Raw genomic sequence first — 18,801 nt, 5'->3', positions numbered from 1 at the left:
TAAGAATTGAAGTTTAAATAAATGATAATATAGTATTTTATGCAAATTTAATAAATATGCATAATTAATTACAGATTGCTAATGGAGTCAAAATCGAAAATTATTCTCTATTGATTTCTGTTGATTTATTTTATAGTTTAAAAGCATGATAGTATCTTATTTATCAATTTTATGGTTTGAATGCATGTATTGCTATCTTACGTGATCACCTTTTAGTTGAAAAATTGAGATATGATTGTATTCCCTGATGCATTTTTGTTTACTTATGTGATTATGGTTGATTTGGAAAATTGGGACTAATGGAAAATAAAAAAGTTGTGTAGGAAAATGAACAGATGAAGATGACAGTCTTACTGGATATCTTGAGAGATAGTGGATGGACCAGGTACATAGGGAACCCTACCGTGAACGTTGTCTCATACCGAACAGGGTATGAAGACATGATAATTTAGCGCTCATACCAGACGGGGTATGGGGATGGCTCGCTTCACTCTCATACCGGATAAAGTATTAAGGTTTAATAATTTGGCGCTCATACCGGACAAGGTATAGGGACAGCCCAAAATTGAGATTGTTAAAAGAAAAGGTTCGCTTGTAGTGGGGACATCCCTATGAACCCCCATGGATACTAGTAAACTGGTAAAAAATGTGACAGTTATTGTTTGGTTTATTGACGATGTATATAGACTTGTGATATGTGCTATGTTGCTGATTTTATATGAAACCATGATCTGTATGATATTAATTATTTGCATAAATTATTTTTATGAATTCCACTACGGTAAGTGAACGGTAAATGATTTTATTTATTATAAATGAATTTACTTAAATTAAGTGCTCTATTAGTTGTTTTAATTTTTTACCAACCTTTACTTCTGTGACGGTGATATTGTATGATATCCTTACTAGACTAGTGTAGCTCATTGCTTATTTAACTATTTCAGATCAAGAAGACCAGGTTCTAGAGCCCGATCCGCATGAGGATTGCGAGTAGATGCTAGATTTCTTTATTTCCCGTTTATTTCCTTATTCTTGTATTTCTTTCAAAAGAGTTAATTTCGTAATGTTGTTTGGTACTTTAAGTTATTTGTATAAGGAATGTAAACCCTAAACATTTATTACGCTTATGCACTTTAATTATCTTTTATTTTCTTTGGATATTTTTGGGGTTGTTACATATCATGATTCAACTTAACCATAGAATAAGAGCCCATTGGGTTTCCTGATATATTCAAGGTCTTGACTTCTGCTGCTCCTCCAGTGGTATTGCTTGCATTGGTTTTATCTCAATCAATAGCAGAGCTTTCACTATTGCTGCTAGATATGACTTGGCTCTGATACTAAGAAAAAAATAATAAAGAAATAGTTAGACAATTCTTAGCTTATAATGCTGAGATGTGAGACCTTTAATTTATAAAATTTTAATATAAATCAAAGCTTTTTAAGTATTCAAATTAAAAAGTTACAAATATCAATAAAGAACAAAATTTGTTACAATAAATTATCATTTGTTATATGACTGATAGTAATGTTATGCTATGTAGGTTGCAGGTGCTGGTGCTAGTGTAGCTCATCCCTTATTTAACCATTTTAGATTAAGAAAACCAGGTTCTAGAGCCCAATCTGCAGGAGGATTGCGAATATATGTTAGATTTTTTTATTTCCCATTTATTTCCTTATTCTTGTGTTTCTTTCAAAAGAGTGAATTCCGTAACGCTGTTTGGTACTTTAAGTTATTTATGTAAAGAATGTAAACCCTGAATATTTATTACGCTTCCGCACTTTAATTATCTTTTATTTCATTTGGATATTTTCGGAGTCGTTACATATCATGATTCAACTTAACCATAGAATAAGAGCCCATTGGGTTTCCTGATATATTCAAGGTCTTGACTGCTGCTGCTCCTCCAGTGGTATTGCTTGCATTGGTTTTATCTCAATCAATAGCAGAGCTTTCACTATTACTGCTGGATATGACTTGGTTCTGATACTAAGAAAAAAATAATAAAGAAATGGCTAGACAATTCTTAGCTTATAATGCTGAGATGTGAGACCTTTAATTTATAAAATTTTAATATGAATCAAAGTTTTTTAAGTATTTAAATGAAAAAGTTACAAATGTCAATAAAGAATAAAATTTGTTACAATAAATTATCATTTGTTATATGACTGATAGTAATTTTATGCAATGCAGGTTGCAGGTGCTGGTGCTAGTGTAGCTCATCCCTTATTTAATCATTTCAGATCAAGAAGACCAGGTTCTAGAGCCCAATCTGCAGGAGGATTGCGAGTAGATGCTAGATTTTTTTATTTCCCGTTTATTTCCTTATTCTTGTGTTTCTTTCAAAAGAGTGAATTCTGTAATGCTGTTTGATACTTTAAGTTATTTGTGTAAGGAATGTAAACGCTGAACATTTATTACGCTTTCACACTTTAATTATTTTTTATTTCCTTTGGATATTTTCGGGGTCGTTACATATCATGATTCAACTTAACCATAGAATAAGAGCCCATTGGGTTTCCTGATATATTCAAGGTCTTGACTGCTGTTGCTCCTCCAGTGGTATTGCTTGCATTGGTTTTATCTCAATCAATACCAAAGCTTTCACTATTGTTGCTGGATATGACTTGGCTCTGATACCAAGAAAAAAATAATAAAAAAATAGCTAGACAATTCTTAGCTTATAATGTTAAGATGTGAGACCTTTAATTTATAAAATTTTAATGAGTCAAAGCTTTTTAATTATTCAAATGAAAAAGTTACAAATGTCAATAAAGAACAAAATTTGTTACAATAAATTATCATTTGTTATATGATTGACAGTAATTTTATGCTATGCAAGTTGCAGGTGCTGGTGCATGTACTAATACACTACTACCTTGACTATTTGTCACATGTTTTTTGACGGCTGCAACAGTAATAATTATAATACAATTTTTGATAGAGTATAATAATAATAATAAATTCACAACCATAAATTATTTTAATTTGTTAGGTCTTTTAACAGTCATACACCAACTCATTATTATTATTATCAGTAGTCTTATTATTACTATTTTGTAATTTTATCACTTATTATTATTATATACATAATTTTATTATTTGTTATTTGTTATTTTGTTAGATAGAATTTGGTATGACAAGATTATTAGCCTCAATCTGCTTCATCGCATTGGATTTACATATGTTTCTAATTTATTCTATTAATTTTTTTTATTTACATGAGATTTTGCTCCGCGAACATTTAATTTTTTTTACAAAATGAAGTAATGAAATTGGGTTTTGAGTTCCACTCTGAGTTAAAAATTTTATGTTAGATGCATTTTGCAAGAAGTTTTATATTTGTTGTTAATTATTAAAATAAAAATAAATTCACTAAATAATATTTATTAACTAATATTACTTAACAACAATAATTCTAAATTTTGTTATTATTTTAATATCTATAATGAAAATACTTTTACCTCAACTTATTCTCCTTGTATAAATTTTTTAATTTTAATATTTAGGATTATTTTTACTAAAGACAAAAATTTTCACTTTTAAATTGAAGCCTTGGTTGTGACACGTGTTGAAATTGCAAAGGACGAATTTTGAATAAGAAGGCAAGCCAAGAAAGCGCGCAATTGAAAGCCACAAAGAACACCCATTCCTAATTGAATCCTCGACGTGCGCCCCACCACGTGGGACGGTAACAAACATGGCCCACTGCCCAACCCTTTGGGCCCCACTTACCCCCCAATAACACGTCGTCGTTTTCCCTCCTCTCCGCTTCGCACGTGCCACTGTCTGTTGTATAGTCTCCTTCTTCCTTCTTCAAAAATTCAAAGTCACTTTTTAATTCTTTTTTCTTTTTAAATTTTAAAACTCCCTACCAGAGCGTTGTCTTCCAACTTCAAGAATTATTTTTTTGAATAAAAAAATTTCTAAATCTCATCGTAATTATTGATGATTAGTATCAGATTTTTTTACAGAAAAGCTTTAATTTGAATTCAGAGAGAGAAGAAAGGATATTCGAGCTTTTTTTACAGAGAGAGTGAGGAAGAGAAGTGCTGATCGGAGCGAGCATTACTCGGATTTTACAGAAAGAAAGTTGTCATTGACGTTTCATTCATTCAGTACATATATATACGTATTTGTGGATAGCGAGAGAAGAGAGGTGCTGAACTCTGAGGGAGAGAGTAGTGAGGAAGCGAGGAGAGAGAGAAGGATGAACGGGAGGCAGAGATCTGGTGCGACTGGGGTTCACCATCAGAGACAGTACTCTGACAACTTCTTGGAGACGTCTTCTAATGGGAAATGGCTTCAATCTGCTGGTCTCCAGCACCTTCATTCATCTACTAATGCAATCCCTCCACTTCAGGTTCTTATCTGTTACTTCTTTCACTTTTTCTTTTTTAAATATCCATTTTCTTTTTAATCTCCGTTTCGTTTCCGAGGAAGTTAGTGGACAATGAGTCAATTTTATGTCTCCGGGTGGCTCCCATGAGTCTAGGAGAAGTGCTGTATGGTCTGCATTTTTTTTAATTATTTCTAAAGAGATATTGCTTTAGTTTTTTGAGTTTCGGATGTAATTGACGTTCGGATGCAAATGCTTTAAGCTGAAAGACTTTTATTTAGATCTGCTTCTACATTTTGGTTGTTCAAAAATTTTTAAATCTGGTAAATCTGAAGGAGGCATTTTGCTAAAGTGTAACTCGCACTGTCTTGGTCAGTACTGGGGATGGATTTTTCTTCAAGCACAACTTCAGCCTATTCTTTCTTCTTTTTTTTCTTCTTATTATAAATTTAATGGGATCCAAATGAGGGCGCTGGGGGCATTTTTGGGTCAACGTAGATCTGGTTATGTAATTTTTACGCTTACTTTTTAAATGTTCTACTTCACCGTGGAATTGCAAACAGGACTATGGATTCTATGGTGGTGGCGGTGGTGGTGGCGGTGGTGGAGGGCAGGGACAAAGAATGTATCGGAATGCACAAAAGGGTTTCGGTGGAGGAAACGAGTTTCATGCCGAGCCTAGTACTCCTCCAGTTGGTTCTCGTCCTTCAAGCCAGAGAAAGAACGGAGATGACTCGCCCAGTGACTTTAGTCCTGGCCTCTTAGATCTGCATTCTTTTGATACGGAACTTATTCCAGAGGTAAGCCTTCTCTGGTTCGGGCAGAAATTGCATACATGATTTGTGTTTGGATTCTTTCGTGAACAAATATTCCTTTAAATGTTGCCATCACTCACATTTGATTGATTTTGGGTACTGTCTGTACAAAGTTGTAAATCTTTGGAATTTTTGTCATGATGTATCAAGTGTATTTTTCACTGCCAAATATTGATAGTGATTGGATAGCTATCCTTCCACAACAATGGTGGAATGAATTAAAATAAACATGTCAATATGCAAGTTTGGTTATTCAAAATATTAAGGTCATGTTTTGTTTACTTATAGGAAATTGTTTCGATATTTTTTTTTTCTAATTTCACTTATTTTTTTATGCATAAAAATAAAAGTAGTTGAAAATGAAAACAAGTTAATAAAAGTACTAGTGATATGATCTCAAAGCAACTCTTTTATTCTCTTTGGATTCATACCATATTTTTAACTATATTTTGTGTATCAGATACATATAAATAGGGAGTGGAAGCTTAAAAAACAGTTTTTGATGCTTAAATAGGGCCTGAGATGTTAAATTTTTCAAGAGTAAGAAAGGTTAAATTTCTTTGTGTTTTCACAGTTAATCTTTTTCACTGTCTTGCTTTTCAATTTTATTAGCAGTTTTAATAACTTGGCAGAGTTAAACAGTACTGTCCTGTTTGCTATTATTGTTGAAGTATTTGGGAGACCTTTTATAGTGCGGTTCCATGGGTAACAAGCTGCGCACAAATATCATTTCACTAAATTTTGTTTTATTCTTGAATTCATCCTTTCCTGAAATTTCAGAAAAAACTGGTGTTCCTTGTCATGCACAGTTATACTCAAAATTTATCTTCTGTTGTTAGATGTCGGTTTCTTCCCTATATGATGCTACTTCTCTGTATAATCCTGTTCGAGGCCGAAGCTTTGATGACTCTGAGCCTTTCTTGTTAAACAACAAACAAACTGGGAGAACTCGTGGTTTGCCGGAGAATAATCTATTTAAAAGCTTTGCTGTGGACAAAGAAAAGGCGAATTCTGTTGCAAAGATTAAAGTTGTGGTATGTTTTTTCTTTTAGTGTTTACATTAAGTGATGACTATTTCATTGCTGCTTGTGAAGTCTGTAATTTTTTCTATTCAATTAATTTCTTAATAGAGTGATGATTGCTAACCATTAACCTTTGAAGTTTTTAGAATTCTCCCTGCTCAAGCAGCCCAGTTCACAAATTTGAAGCTACATTTGTACTTTTTTTTTTGTATCTAGCTGCTATTATGTGTGGTTTTAGTTACTACTAACTCTTTTTTATGATGCCTTGAGCATAGGTACGGAAGAGGCCCCTTAACAAAAAGGAGTTAGCAAAGAATGAGGAGGATATTATTGAAACAAATTGTAATTCATTAATAGTTCATGAAACAAAACTAAAGGTCATACTCACTCTCTCTCTCTATATATATATATGTTTAAGCTCCTTTGGTTCCAGATTACAATGATGTAGCATGAAAAGAAGTCAAATTGAACACTTTCAGTTTCAAAGAATGGGATAACTTTAGGAGGAAATATTTTTGTAACTGTTATTATTCAGTGTTTTTAAATTATTTACACCATTTACGTGGATTTACCAGGTTGAGTTTTACTAGGATTTAGAAAGTGTTGATACAAAAATTAGCATTATTGAGTAGTTTCAATTCCGCAACCAAATGCAGTGGCTGTTAGTCAATGCCATGTTGAGTTCATCTTCGAAACTTGCCTCAAATCTTAATGAGCTATGTCAAGCCTCCATAAGTGCCACTGCTTGTTGCCACCACTACTACAAAGTCACCATTTCTTGGCATCTTCTTTGCACAAGGACCATTAGTTTATGTTCCTATATCAGGGCATTACTATTACTTGAAAGCACATAACATTTTGCTAGCTAACAAGCCGCCTGTATTCACAGGCATTAGAAGTTATGAGCAGAGTTGATTTATCCATTTTAGCTGGGCCATTTAAGTTATTCATCTTGAACATTGTTTTCTAAGCTAATATGAGCTAATCTAAGCTACTTTTGAGTCTGATCAAGTTGTTTCTTGAATTGATTAAAACTTTTCTTATCAAAGAGAGGATGCTTTACAGAGAGAAAGTCCTCTCAAGTTGGTATCTGTGTGTTAATTGTTTTAATTGGTTAAGTTTTAGCCATGTTGTTCTATCAGGGAAACTCACGGTGATTCAAAGAAAATCCTGCAATGTAGTTTTGTAGGGGTTAGTGAGGATATACTTCGAATTAAAAAGAATGGGGACCAAGAATAGTTTTCTTTTTTTTCTATTTAGCTTGGAAATTAGATGGATTCTAGGAGCTTTCTATGAAATCTTTTGGAGTAGTGGCCATGCAAATAGGTTTCTTCCAATCTAGTTGAGGTGGAAGAGTAGAGGGTGGTTTTATGAGTTGAAAGAGAAGAATGCAAGTGATACAAGGAGCCAAATGATTCTTGAAGGAAATGGTGGATGGTTAGTGGAGGTTGCTATTGGCCATTGTGCAAGTGTATAGTTTAAGGCTCGTTGAAGGGAAGAAAAGCTCCTTGTTGTGCCGGGTTGGCTAGAAGATGAAAAGAGTATGCACCTTGGCTCTAAGTGAAGCAAAAAAGATAATTCATCCCAAAAGCATAGAAATACAAAAGCTTTATCTCTGAAGATTCTTGTATTCTTCTCCAACCAAATCACGTGCAAACTAGTCAAAATCACCCCTTCCATAGATCTTTTCCTTCTTCCGAAACTGTTAAGAGCAAATACAACAAACCTTGAAGGTGGCTAGGAATAGCCCTAGCCACCCTGAAAGTGTAAAATAGACGATACCACAACTTTCAAGGGAAATCACAATGCAATAAGTAGTGATTGTGATCCTTTGCCTCTCAATAACACAAAGCATAACCTTGGAGACAAAGTTGGATACAGTCTGCGAGTTTGGGACATGCAATTGGTATTCAACTTATTTAAGGCAGTAGTGCAAACAAAGACTTTGACCTTATAGAAAGCTAGAATCTTCCTCAAAACTTTTATCTAAATCAACATTAGGAATGGATTTCGTTTTATAAATAGGTTTTTAATAGATTTGACATGTGACCTGGTGGATTCCAAGTCAGGCTAGCATAGGATTTAAGTCAATCCTATATACTTAGAAGAACAATTCAACACTTTTAGTATAATTGACCAAATTACTCTTTTGAGCTTCAACATAATTTATTGATCATATTAAATTAAACTGAATCTGTAGCCCTAGAGTAATACTTAATAACATATTGTGTTCCCCAGATAAAATGGAAATCGATCTGGAGATAAAAAAACTATTCGTTTATAGTTATTTTGCAAATTCGTTCTCCATCTATTACATACCAAAAAGACCAAAAGCAAGGATTATGCTAAGATTTATTAGCTAGGCACTACACATATGTTAGGCTTAGATAAATCCTATGTGATTTAGAGAATGTTTGCTCAAGTCAGAATCTATCATGATCACGGAATTTGGATTATTTATATAACATACACATAGATATTGTATTCCTTTAACCAAGAGTGACGGATTTTTAGTTGTCATATGAAACTACCTTCGTTCTAGATACATCCAATAGCTACTTTGATAAGTGAAATTGTACCTTAATCTTGTAGTATCAAAGTACTAGGTTTCTTGCAATTAATGGAACTAAGTCAGAGTATTATGTTCAACTGTCATAATTAGACTCTGCTTATGCAGTAAAAATTCTATGTAAAAGTGTAGCAGTCAAGTAAATTTAATAAATTTATTCATGTAGCAAGCATCTAGTGTTTATCATATATTATCTCAAAAAAAAAAAATATAGTGTTTATTTTTTGAAAAATCTAGCATTTATGATATAAAATACTTTCTCATGATTAGCATGTTGGATACTTGTCTGTTCAAACTTAATGGTGTCCATGCCATATTGAACTTACCACTATTAGTACTTACGAACTATATTCAATTTATTGTTATCTCATTCCACATTATTTGTTATTCTGAAAGGCAAAGAAGTATGAGAAGAACTAAAGATTTTTAGATATCAGACCTAAGAATTGCAGTTAAGATTGGGTACGACAACAACTAAAATGTACTAGCCATTATATGTAGATCCTTCAAGCACATGCAATCTCAAAGCATAAACTGACATAGAATTTTCTCTTTGATTGATGCATTTTCTTGGAAGGAATTATGAGTACTTGTAAAAAATCTTACTTAATCCTAATCTAATTACAACTAGAACTCTTCATAGGAAAAGAATCCAAATCATAAATAAACTTCTAAAGGTACTAAATTATAATATCAGAAATAATTAAACTAAAACTGTTCTAACTTTATTACTGCTACCTGCTTTATCAAAACAGAACAAAAAATGGTTTGTCTGAGTCTCCTATAGTCCTAGCCTTCATAATAAATGTTATTAGTATGTTTAATTTGTTGACAAACTCAATATTGGCTAGGGACAGTTAGATATACTTGCTGAAGTAAGCTTACAGTTAGGCTAATCTAAGCATTTCTTGGAAGGATTGTTTGTTTGCTTGCTGTTGCACTTTTCACCAAGTTATACTATTTGTTTCTGCTTTAGTTTCATGCTTCCGATACAGAATACCAACTCATTATTGACATTGTATGCTCTTACAATTTTTAAATCTCATATTCTGCAGGTTGACCTAACAGAATATGTTGAGAAGCATGAATTTGTGTTTGATGCAGTGCTAAATGAGGAGGTCTCAAACGATGAAGTGAGTCTATGACTAAGAGGATGATTATTGTTTGTCTCATAGCCTTGAGCTATGTTACAAAATTTGTCTCAATTAGTCTCAATTATTTTGTTTTACTATCTCAGTCCTAAGATTAACACATGTTTCCTTCATGCAAAAATTTAGTAATTCCTTTTAAGTAATATCAAATTTCATGGAAAGATAAAAAAATGGACTTGGTTTATATCTTTCTAATAGTTCAAATACTTGATTTAACATATTCAAGAATAATTTGTAACCAGTGATATAATTTGAGATAAAAAATGACAGTTAACCAAGGATTAAATTATACTCTGAATCAAATAGATGAAAATAATGACAAAAAATGGATTCTTATCTAAAACCTTGTTTCTTTGTCTTGTCTATTTTCTCTAGGTATATAGTGAGACTGTGGAGCCCATAGTTCCTATAGTATTTCAACGTACCAAAGCGACTTGCTTTGCATATGGGCAAACAGGTGAATGGCTCTCTCGACGTATATGAATGTATAAAATTACAGGCACGTGTTTTTGCACAAGAAAGAATATATGTTTGTGTTCAAATTGAAATCCTTCACTTTCCTTATGTTGTGAAGACATGAATCATTTTGCATTTAATTTGCTTTTGTATTCTCATATAAAAACGCTGTGAGTTGCAATCACACTAAAATTTCATCATTCGCTCTTAGTCTGCTGCCTTTCTCTTGAGATCGGCATCTCTTCAGCAGAATACTGGTTGATGTATATTGGAGGATAAATTAGCGTGATCATATCACCATGCATATACTTTGATTTCTTAGGTGCATTGTATATTGGCAAGTTGCTGACAGCTCACTCTAATGTGAGTGATTTGGTTCAATCACGTTAACTCCAATATAACTTTTTTACTATAATTATTCTATCGCCTTTTCACATTACTATGGCAAGCCAGTTTCACTTGTTGGTTCTCTTCAGGCAGTGGGAAGACCTATACCATGAAACCATTGCCCCTTAAAGCTTCACGTGATATCTTGCGATTGATGCACCATACTTACCGGAACCAAGGATTTCAGTTATTTGTGAGCTTCTTTGAAATTTATGGAGGAAAATTGTTTGATCTCCTTAGCGATAGGAGGTAAGTTGGTAGGCTTTCATTTTCTGGTTATCTTTTATCACTTATTCTAAATTTCTAAGAGGTTTAAGGCTTTACATGCAGAAAATTATGTATGAGAGAGGATGGTAAACAGCAAGTTTGCATTGTGGGTTTGCAAGAGTATAAAGTATCGGATGTAGAAACAATTAAGGAGCTTATTGAGAGAGGAAATGCCACAAGAAGTACTGGTACCACGGGCGCAAATGAGGAATCTTCTCGTTCCCATGCTATACTTCAGCTTGCTATAAAAAGATCAGTTGATGGCAGCGAATCAAAACCTCCACGTGTTGTTGGGAAACTTTCCTTTATAGATCTTGCTGGAAGTGAACGAGGTGCAGACACTACAGATAATGATAAGCAGACAAGGTACTTCTTACCTTCTCTTTAAGGTCAAAGTCTTATGTATGATACATTTTGCAGCACAGTTACTAAGTCTTGTGTTTTTAATACGTGATGATGCAGAATGGAGGGTGCTGAAATCAACAAGAGCTTACTTGCATTAAAGGAATGCATAAGAGCTCTGGATAATGATCAAGGTCACATTCCTTTCAGAGGCAGTAAATTAACTGAGGTTCTAAGGGACTCATTTGTTGGTAATTCACGTACGGTGATGATATCGTGCATTTCCCCAAGCTCAGGATCATGTGAACATACTCTCAACACCTTGAGATATGCTGACAGGTATTGTTTTCATGTCTCTTAAAATTTCATTAACACCTTGAGAAAAAGTTTGAGGTGAAGCAAAACATTTATTTTCAGGGTGAAGAGCCTCTCAAAGGGGACCAATTCTAAGAAAGATGTATTGTCATCAACCTTAAACATAAAGGAATCAACTGCATTGCCCCTATCTTCAGCCCTACCGGTGGCATCCGCTTTTGAGGATGATCCGAATGACACATGGACTGAAGAGAATGAAAAAGAAGATCTCGATGCGATAGAAAATACATATGAGCCTGAGAAGCCATCATGGAGAAGAAATGGGAAACTAGAGTCATATAACCTCCCTCCTGAGGATAAAATGCGAAAACACAATGGTCAGACAAAATGGAAGGACATGCCAAAATCTGATAATAAGAATTCAAATTCAGATGATGAGTTGAATTCCCTGCTACAGGTAATATGCGGAGAGAATTTAGTTCACTTGCATGCATGAAACTGCATTCTTTTGACATAAAAAGCTCCTGTTATGTTCTCAGGAAGAGGAGGATCTGGTAAATGCCCATAGAAAGCAGGTCGAAGAGACAATGAATATTGTCAGAGAGGTATATCAGTTAACCAATTTGTTTATTGAAAATGTTGTCTTTGCACTCACACGAGCAATTAATGGTAATATCTTTTGAGATTGGAAATTGGCATTTCTAATCTTACGGAAAAAAGGTTTGGACTGGCAAAATGCTGTTTGTGTCATTTCATAGTTATAAAAGTAATCAAAGTATAATTATTCTGTGGAGACAACTTCCATTTTTCACAAATTTCTGGTGTCATAGTTGAAAGAAAACAGAGAGAATCTAGCATTTTTATATCTAATTTACTTGAATTTTCAGGAGATGAACCTTCTAGTTGAAGCAGACCAACCAGGGAATCAATTGGATGATTATATAAGTAGGTTAAATGGCATTCTTTCTCAGAAAGCTGCAGGCATTCTACAATTACAAACCCGATTGGCTCATTTCCAGAGGCGTCTGAAGGAGCATAACGTTTTAGTGGCTTCTGGCTACTGATTTAACATTCAGCATTACCAGAATATCTTTTTACAATCTTCATAAGGTTAAAGGAATTGGAAAGGTACGGTCCCTGATACATGATTCTATTCTTTGACTTATAAAAAAAACAATGGTTATGTAATTGCCATCTCGAATGGCTTTGTAAAGTTGTGCAAAGAATTTGATTGGTTTTGGTATTTGATTCTCGTTGGACTAAAATGCCTGCTTGCTTTCAAATGGTCGCAGATTTTGAATCCTGGTGAACTGAGTTTTCCGCTCCACAAACCGTTTTTCTTTTCTTTCGTTTCATTTTGAAGATCGGATAGGGTAGAAACAGAGGTAGAAACGCGAACCATGGACTCGCACTTAATCAACATATTAAATTTTTTGTACTCTATACTTACTGTTTCTGGAATACATAAAAAAATTATGATAATATACAAAAACATGACTGAGTGAGATTTATTTTATTGACAACTGAAAATAATATAATAAATAGACAACCCTAATAATATTATTTAATCAACAAAGTTTGATTTTGTGCCTTTATTAAATTCTTCTTTAGTTGTGAGCTAATTTATTTTTTATCTTATTTTTATAAGAATATGACATATTTTTTTAATTAAATTAAATCTATATTATTTACATTTATTGTTAGGATAAAAGTTGGTTTTAGGATCTACTACAACCAATATGTTATATAACTACGAAGGTTATGTATATGATTACGTAATAATAGATAAATTATAATTCAATTTTTAGTGTATTTTATCTTGTTGTTCAAACTAAATTTTTACATGTTATTTACTCTAAATTTTATGTTCAAAATACTACAATTTAAAAAATATGATAATAATATGCATGAGTGTTACACCTGCTTTATGTTTTAGTAGTAATAAAATTTTAAAGAATTAAAATTAAAATACAACTTAGTTTTCAAAATAAAATGAAGTAAATATAATTTGTGAATAAAATAAAAAAAGGGGATCTATTAATAGTTCTATTCCATAAAAAAATTTAAATTAAGAAATTAATAAAAATGGAAATGGTAAGTTGCTAAAATATAGTTCAGTTTTTAACATAATATACAAAAATGTCAATCCATTGTGAAATCATATAAGAAAGTGACCAATTTAGAGTGTTTGAAATTCTGAATGATGATATCTATATAACTACTTAAGTTAACTAGCACTTACCATAACCACATGTACCAAATATACACTAGAAAACAAAAATGGTAAAACTATACATTAATGATGTTGCATACTTCGAGCTTGCTTCTTAGTTTTTTAAACTTTAATTTCTATAGACCCTTATTAAAAATGTCTGCAAGTTGATTCTCGGAGCTGCAAAGAACAAGCTGAATTTTACTTTTTCTTTCGACTTCTCTAATAAAGTGAATTTAACCTTCACATATTTTGTCTTTTCATGAATGACAATATTTTTAACAATTGTTACAATAGATTTAGTCACATAAGACTCTAGTTGCACTTGTTTGCTCAAACTTTAAATCTTTAAGAACGTTTTTAAGCCATATAGTTTGATTAATAATTGAGTTAGTAGTCGTATACTCTGCTTCAGTTATGAACTGTGCTATTATGTCTTGGTTGTTTGAGTTCTAACTCACTATACCATACCTAATAAAGAAAAAAAAGCTTGAGATACTTTATATTGTTATGTGAGCCAACCTAATCATAGTCACTAAATCCCAATAGCTTATCACTAAGTTGAATTTACAAGAAATGACATCTAATTTGATTTTTCTTTCTAACAGATTTGACAAATTTTGTTAGTTTTTCTCATAAAAGGCATACTAATCACAAGACCTCGAGTTCTCATTTAATTCAAAAGTTCTAGTCTTTTATCATATCATGAGGTTGACTCCATTCAATATTAAGCTTCATGCATCTTAACTTTAAGTAACTTCATCACTAAATTTATTAAATACCTCATACATTGTATTATGGAAGATTAGAAGTAGAATTTTTTTCTAGCAGTTCTCCAATACCTAGTAAATTATGACATAATTCATGCGCACAGAGAATATTAGAATTAATTTCGTACTTAAGAGAGTATTGATACTAGCTACACCTCTTCCACAAACTTAAACATATTACCATCACCAATTCCTACTTTTGAAGTATAACTTATATAAAGGCTTTTGAAATTTTGTGCAAAATCAAAAGACAAATTTCATACTTGATAGAAGAGGCAAAAGACTCAAATCACCTGCCGAATCTTTTTTAAAGACAAGACGATATGATACATCGAAACTGTTCGTAATAGGCCGAAGAATGGTGCATTAGATCCGGTAGCTCGCAGAGGGAATTAGATCCAGTCAAGGCCAGCCCTTAGGCTTAGGTACAACCTTACCGGTGCTTGATTCGTGAGTTTGTCTTTGATTGAAAGAAGTTTATGCCGCCTAGAAAGAAGTTTAGAGAGCGAAGGAACGCTGGAATTCAGAGAGTTTAATCCAGGGCAAAAATCAACCAAAGAAATATAGTTCAGATAGACTGGGAAGATAGTTTTCCTACTCCTCTTTATTGATGGTGGAAACTTTTAAAAAATGACAATGAAACTCTTCTCTTGAATTTAACTTCAAAAAAAATAAAGTTTAATGCAGTTCGAATAAATTGAAACCAAATAATAAATGACTAATTAATGTATGAAATTTTTTTTAACCTAAGATTAAAATTAGAATAATTTCAATATAAGTTTATTGAATTTGTTCATGCAAAATCCTTATGCTCTAATTTTATTTATTACAAATTTTAAATTTTATTATATGATATAAGAGAAACTTATAGGTAAATTCTATTAAATTAATTTTTAAGTTATATGTTGGGCCAAATCCAGACCCATCATTTACATAAACAGACTCAAAATGGACGGTCATGATTGGCCAATTACTGTACACGGTAACAAACTTTCTGTTAGAAGGGGTATTGTCGTCATTTCGTCATCAAGCTTCCCGCCATCAACATCCTTTCTTCCAACAAAACCAGACCCTGACGTCGGAAAACACAGAAGACCCGATGAAGAAGATGCCGATTTCAGCCATTGAAAGGACTAGCATAACAAAACTGAGCTTCTTCATTTTCATTATCTGCATCTTCATCTCTCTCAAGAACCAAAACGCAGATACCAAAAGGAGATTCACTTCCACGTCTTCAATGGCTGCCATTAACTACTTCTCTTCTACAGACACCTCTTTCATTTCCCCTGATGCCTTCTCCTCTGACTCCTTGTTCTTGTCCGACGAAAATGACATGTCACGTGCGGTAGACCCTCCTCCTCGATCCCTTGAGTACGATTTTTATCGAGATTCATGTCCAGGAGCCGAGCAGAAGATTCGATCCGTTGTCACGGAACTGTACAGGCTTAACTCAAGTGTAGCTCCTGCTCTCTTGCGCCTTGCTTTTCACGATTGCTTTATTCAGGTGAACCTTCTTTCATTTTCTGTTTTTTTGATTGTTTGGGAAAGTCCGCTTGATTATTAATTTCAAATATAGTTCAAATCAAGGACGAATTTGTAGAATTCTCATACATGTTATCTAATTTTTTCAGTTGCGTGATTTTTGCTTCAGATTTATGAGAAATTTGTTTCTCTGATACAGTATTGGTTCAATTGGGTAGGGATGTGATGCGTCTATCTTACTGGATCCTGCGGAAGGTATTGAGTCAGAGAAAGATTCTCCTCCTAATCAATCTTTAAAAGGTTTTAATGTAATGGACATAATCAAATCTCAGATTGAAGAAGCATGTCCTGGTGTAGTTTCCTGTTCAGATATTCTTGTATTGGCAGCAAGAGACGGTGTCGTTTTGGCAAGTCCTTACTCTCTCTCTCTCGCTCCCTCTCTCATCTAATAATTTTCTCTGGTATAAATCACTAAATCTTCGAATTCCAGGCTGGTGGCCCATTCTATCCACTGTGTACAGGCCGGAGAGATAGCCATGTGAGCTTCATGGACGCTGCGACGTATGACCTTCCTGCACCCAATGCTGACCTTCCGGAGACTCTTGCATCTTTTGCATCCAGGGGATTTGATGAAAGAGAGACTGTTAGTCTCCTAGGTACAAAATACGTATTTTTCCTACTCTAGCCAGCTTGACCTCCTTTTCGGGATTATTACATCTTTTTGCTAATGAAACTGAAAACTGTTTTTTCTTTCTTGATTGGCTAACCTTAAAGCTGTTAAGAGTTGTTAGATTTTCTGTAGAAAGTATTATTGTTTTTCGTAATGCAGAAATAAATTGTGGAAGATAAATTACATTACTTGTTAAAAGGAAATGTATACTGTTAAACAGTAAGATCTTGTGTGTTAAAAATAATAATAATAATAATAATGAAGTATTGAACATATTACAAGTTAGGAGAAGTTTGACCTTTTCTCCGGAATTTTTACATGTTTTTGCAAATGATGAAACTTGTTCGAGTTATGAGAATTTTTCCATTAAGTATTTTTTTTTTGTAATATATCGATAAATGTTGCCAAAAATAAGTCAAATGGTGTATGCACAAACGCAATGCAAATCCATCGAGTTGAAAGAAGTTCTTCAATATGAGTTCTCTCCTTCTCTAATAAAGAAGAATGATAAATATGACTTATTTCAAATGAGAGTAATCTTGATCTATGAGCTATAACAAAATTTTGTATCCTCTTTTTTCTTTATCATTTTTCAAGTTTTCGGTCAAAAAAATGTTCTTTGTTATTTCTTGATCAAGATACCTGCTGGAACTGGATCCATGAAAATTTTTCTTCTGTGAAAAAACACTACCATATGTTTGACTTGAATAGTGTTTGATTCTATTAGTATGCTGGAAAATATTGTTCCACATTCCCCCCAAACTGGTGGTTTTGCTCTTCTTCAGTTTGTATCACAGAAATTGGCGCACTAGCTTATGGTTGTTTCTCTTTCTTCATGCGCAAGAAATAATGCCATCCCACCTTCACCTTATAACTCTTCTTTTCTTCAGGTGCTCACAGCATTGGAGTAATCCACTGCAAATTCTACCAAAACCGCCTTTACAATTTCGCAGGAACTGTCAAGCCAGACCCTTCTCTGGATCCAGAATTACTTAAAGAACTAAGGTCAAAATGTATTCCCAGCCAGAGAACAACCTCACCAGCACCATCTCCATTTTTTCTTGGCTCAACATCATCAATAGTGGAACAATCCCCTTCTTCCATTTCCTCATCATCAACAGCAGCACCAACACCTCCTCCCTTTAATGACTTATCGTCATCAGGAGAATCACAATCCATATTACCGAAAGAATCTGTATCTTTCTTTCACAAAGAGCCAGGCGTGGACGTGGTCTATGAGGACTTTGGAGGTGAGTTTGGAGCTGTCTATTATCACAGTCTTTTGCAAGGTAAAGGACTCCTATATGCTGACCAGCAGCTAATGGCAGGAGAAGAAACTAGGACTTGGGTGAGAGCATATGCTTCGGACTCTGCCTTGTTTCGCAGAGACTTTGCCCTGGCAATGATGAAGCTCTCAAATCTTGGAGTTCTGACAGGACCAGTGGGTCAGATCCGGATCAATTGCTCAAGGGTCTCATGAGGGGAGAGAGTAGGACAGTGTGTATACTGATTACATTTTCTACTCTTAAAAGTTGCAGAAGTTTAAGAGGACCAGCTTTAAATGTTTGAAATGACTGGATTTATGATGTCGATTCTTACTTGTATTACATTCATTTGATCAAAATAGCTGTTGAAAATTGAGGGGCAAAGGGACTGATTAAGAAAGATCTCTTGTAGATTGTGTGATTAGATCAACAAATGTTTACTAAAAAGGATAATCTTCAACCTTAAGAATAATAAAAGGTAGAACATATTTAATTGGAACAAGAAATCATGATTCTTGATTCTTTAAAATGTTATTAGCAGCTATATTTCAAAATTATTGGTGATATTATAATGAGCTAAAGAATTTGCTTTAGCATTGAGCCAATGAAAGCAAATGAAACAAACTAGAATTGGCTTTGAAATTGAGTAAAGCTAGAAGTATGCAACAGATGTACCTTCAGGACCCTAGAAATGTATGGTTAAATTATAGTATCTGCAGCTGAAAAATACTCATAGAA

The 18,801-nt window shown here is 33.5% G+C and overlaps 2 protein-coding genes across 4 annotated transcripts; both read left to right on the top strand.

Moving 5' to 3' along the window:
- The first annotated feature begins 3,841 nt into the window (after positions 1-3,841).
- LOC110825040 (ATP binding microtubule motor family protein) lies at positions 3,842-13,264 on the top strand. Of its 2 annotated transcripts, XR_015818519.1 has the most exons (13): positions 3,842-4,364; positions 4,904-5,140; positions 5,995-6,189; positions 6,453-6,554; positions 9,802-9,879; positions 10,273-10,354; positions 10,830-10,989; positions 11,071-11,373; positions 11,470-11,688; positions 11,767-12,121; positions 12,204-12,269; positions 12,552-12,792; positions 12,957-13,264. XR_015818519.1 is itself a non-coding variant. In XM_088218094.1 (12 exons), exons 1-12 carry the CDS (start codon positions 4,212-4,214, stop codon positions 12,726-12,728), a joined length of 2,127 nt encoding a protein of 708 aa, XP_088074220.1. In that variant the 5' UTR covers positions 3,842-4,211; the 3' UTR covers positions 12,729-12,907. The 2 variants fall into 2 exon arrangements, 1 of the variants encoding a protein (XP_088074220.1); XM_088218094.1 differs by lacking the exon at positions 12,957-13,264 and having other exon boundaries at positions 12,552-12,907.
- Positions 13,265-15,457: 2,193 nt separating this feature from the next.
- Positions 15,458-18,505, top strand: LOC110810861 (putative Peroxidase 48). 2 transcript variants are annotated; one of them, XM_088218093.1, is made up of 5 exons: positions 15,458-16,150; positions 16,347-16,535; positions 16,619-16,784; positions 17,689-18,048; positions 18,127-18,505. In XM_088218093.1, exons 1-5 carry the CDS (start codon positions 15,605-15,607, stop codon positions 18,276-18,278), a joined length of 1,413 nt encoding a protein of 470 aa, XP_088074219.1. In that variant the 5' UTR covers positions 15,458-15,604; the 3' UTR covers positions 18,279-18,505. The 2 variants fall into 2 exon arrangements, with proteins under 2 accessions (XP_088074219.1, XP_021892853.2); XM_022037161.2 differs by having other exon boundaries at positions 15,469-16,150; positions 17,689-18,504.
- The last annotated feature ends 296 nt before the right edge of the window (positions 18,506-18,801 follow it).

Source organism: Carica papaya, chromosome 4 (genome assembly GCF_054855325.1).
Source record: "Carica papaya isolate Zhongbai chromosome 4, ASM5485532v1, whole genome shotgun sequence".
In the NCBI taxonomy this organism is placed as follows: domain Eukaryota; kingdom Viridiplantae; phylum Streptophyta; class Magnoliopsida; order Brassicales; family Caricaceae; genus Carica; species Carica papaya.
Note: the sequence above shows the minus strand (reverse complement) of the source record. Positions and strands in the feature narration are given on the sequence as shown.

Coding starts and splice junctions, on each gene's coding strand:
- LOC110825040 (XM_088218094.1), top strand. CDS start 4,212: ATGAACGGGAGGCAGAGATCTGGTGCGACTGGGGTTCACCATCAGAGA. Junction 6,190..6,452: donor TTGCAAAGATTAAAGTTGTG/GTATGTTTTTTC, acceptor CCTTGAGCATAG/GTACGGAAGAGGCCCCTTAA. Junction 9,880..10,272: donor AGGAGGTCTCAAACGATGAA/GTGAGTCTATGA, acceptor TATTTTCTCTAG/GTATATAGTGAGACTGTGGA.
- LOC110810861 (XM_022037161.2), top strand. CDS start 15,605: ATGATTGGCCAATTACTGTACACGGTAACAAACTTTCTGTTAGAAGGG. Junction 16,151..16,346: donor TTCACGATTGCTTTATTCAG/GTGAACCTTCTT, acceptor TCAATTGGGTAG/GGATGTGATGCGTCTATCTT. Junction 16,536..16,618: donor CAAGAGACGGTGTCGTTTTG/GCAAGTCCTTAC, acceptor TTCGAATTCCAG/GCTGGTGGCCCATTCTATCC.